This window comes from Cariama cristata, unplaced genomic scaffold, assembly GCF_000690535.1.
Source record: "Cariama cristata isolate BGI_N322 unplaced genomic scaffold, ASM69053v1 scaffold32182, whole genome shotgun sequence".
Lineage (NCBI taxonomy): Eukaryota > Metazoa > Chordata > Aves > Cariamiformes > Cariamidae > Cariama > Cariama cristata.
Window position 1 is genome coordinate 691 of NW_009604887.1, and position 566 is coordinate 1,256.

The 566-nt window shown below is 67.0% G+C and overlaps 1 protein-coding gene across 1 annotated transcript in view; it reads left to right on the plus strand.

Annotated features, from left to right (window-relative positions):
* FES (FES proto-oncogene, tyrosine kinase) overlaps positions 1 to 566 on the plus strand; it is a gene marked incomplete at both ends in the record, with an annotated part of 2,728 nt that overhangs the window by 686 nt on the left and 1,476 nt on the right. Inside the window, 2 exons of the mRNA XM_009695770.1 lie at positions 160 to 277; positions 448 to 563. Of these exons, the coding sequence (XP_009694072.1) occupies positions 160 to 277; positions 448 to 563 (234 nt within the window). The remainder of the gene's footprint in view (positions 1 to 159; positions 278 to 447; positions 564 to 566) is intronic.

Consider the following 566-nt stretch of genomic DNA (forward strand, 5'->3'; position numbering starts at 1 on the left):
ACGTGGGACAGCCCTCCCCAGCCCCTTCTCCTGCGCACGGCTGTGCTGGGAGCCCCAAGCATTTTTCTCCAGCCAGACGTGGTGACTCAGCCCCAGGGAGGAGGCTGAGGGCTGGGGACCCCCCCTCCGGGGCTGCCTGCGAGGGAGCTGCAGGGGCAGGAGGGATGTGGGCCTGGGGCAGGCGGGGGGACAGCTCACCGCCTTCGGTGTCTGCTCGCTGCAGGACAAATGGGTGCTCAACCATGAAGACGTGCTGCTGGGGGAGCGCATTGGCCGGGTGAGTCGGGGTGCTCTGGTCCCTGCCTGCATGGGGTCTGTGGGAGGGGAGGGCTGTCCCAGGGGGTCTGTGGGAGGACAGGGATGTCCCCATGGGGTCTGCAGGAGGGCAGGGGTTGCCTGGAGCCACGCCACGGCAAGCTGGGCCAGTGCACCTGTGTCTCTTGGCAGGGTAACTTTGGAGAGGTGTTCAGCGGCCGCCTGCGTGCTGACAACACCCCCATCGCTGTGAAAGCCTGCCGGGAAACCCTCCCACCTGAACTCAAGGCCAAGTTCCTGCAGGAAGCCAG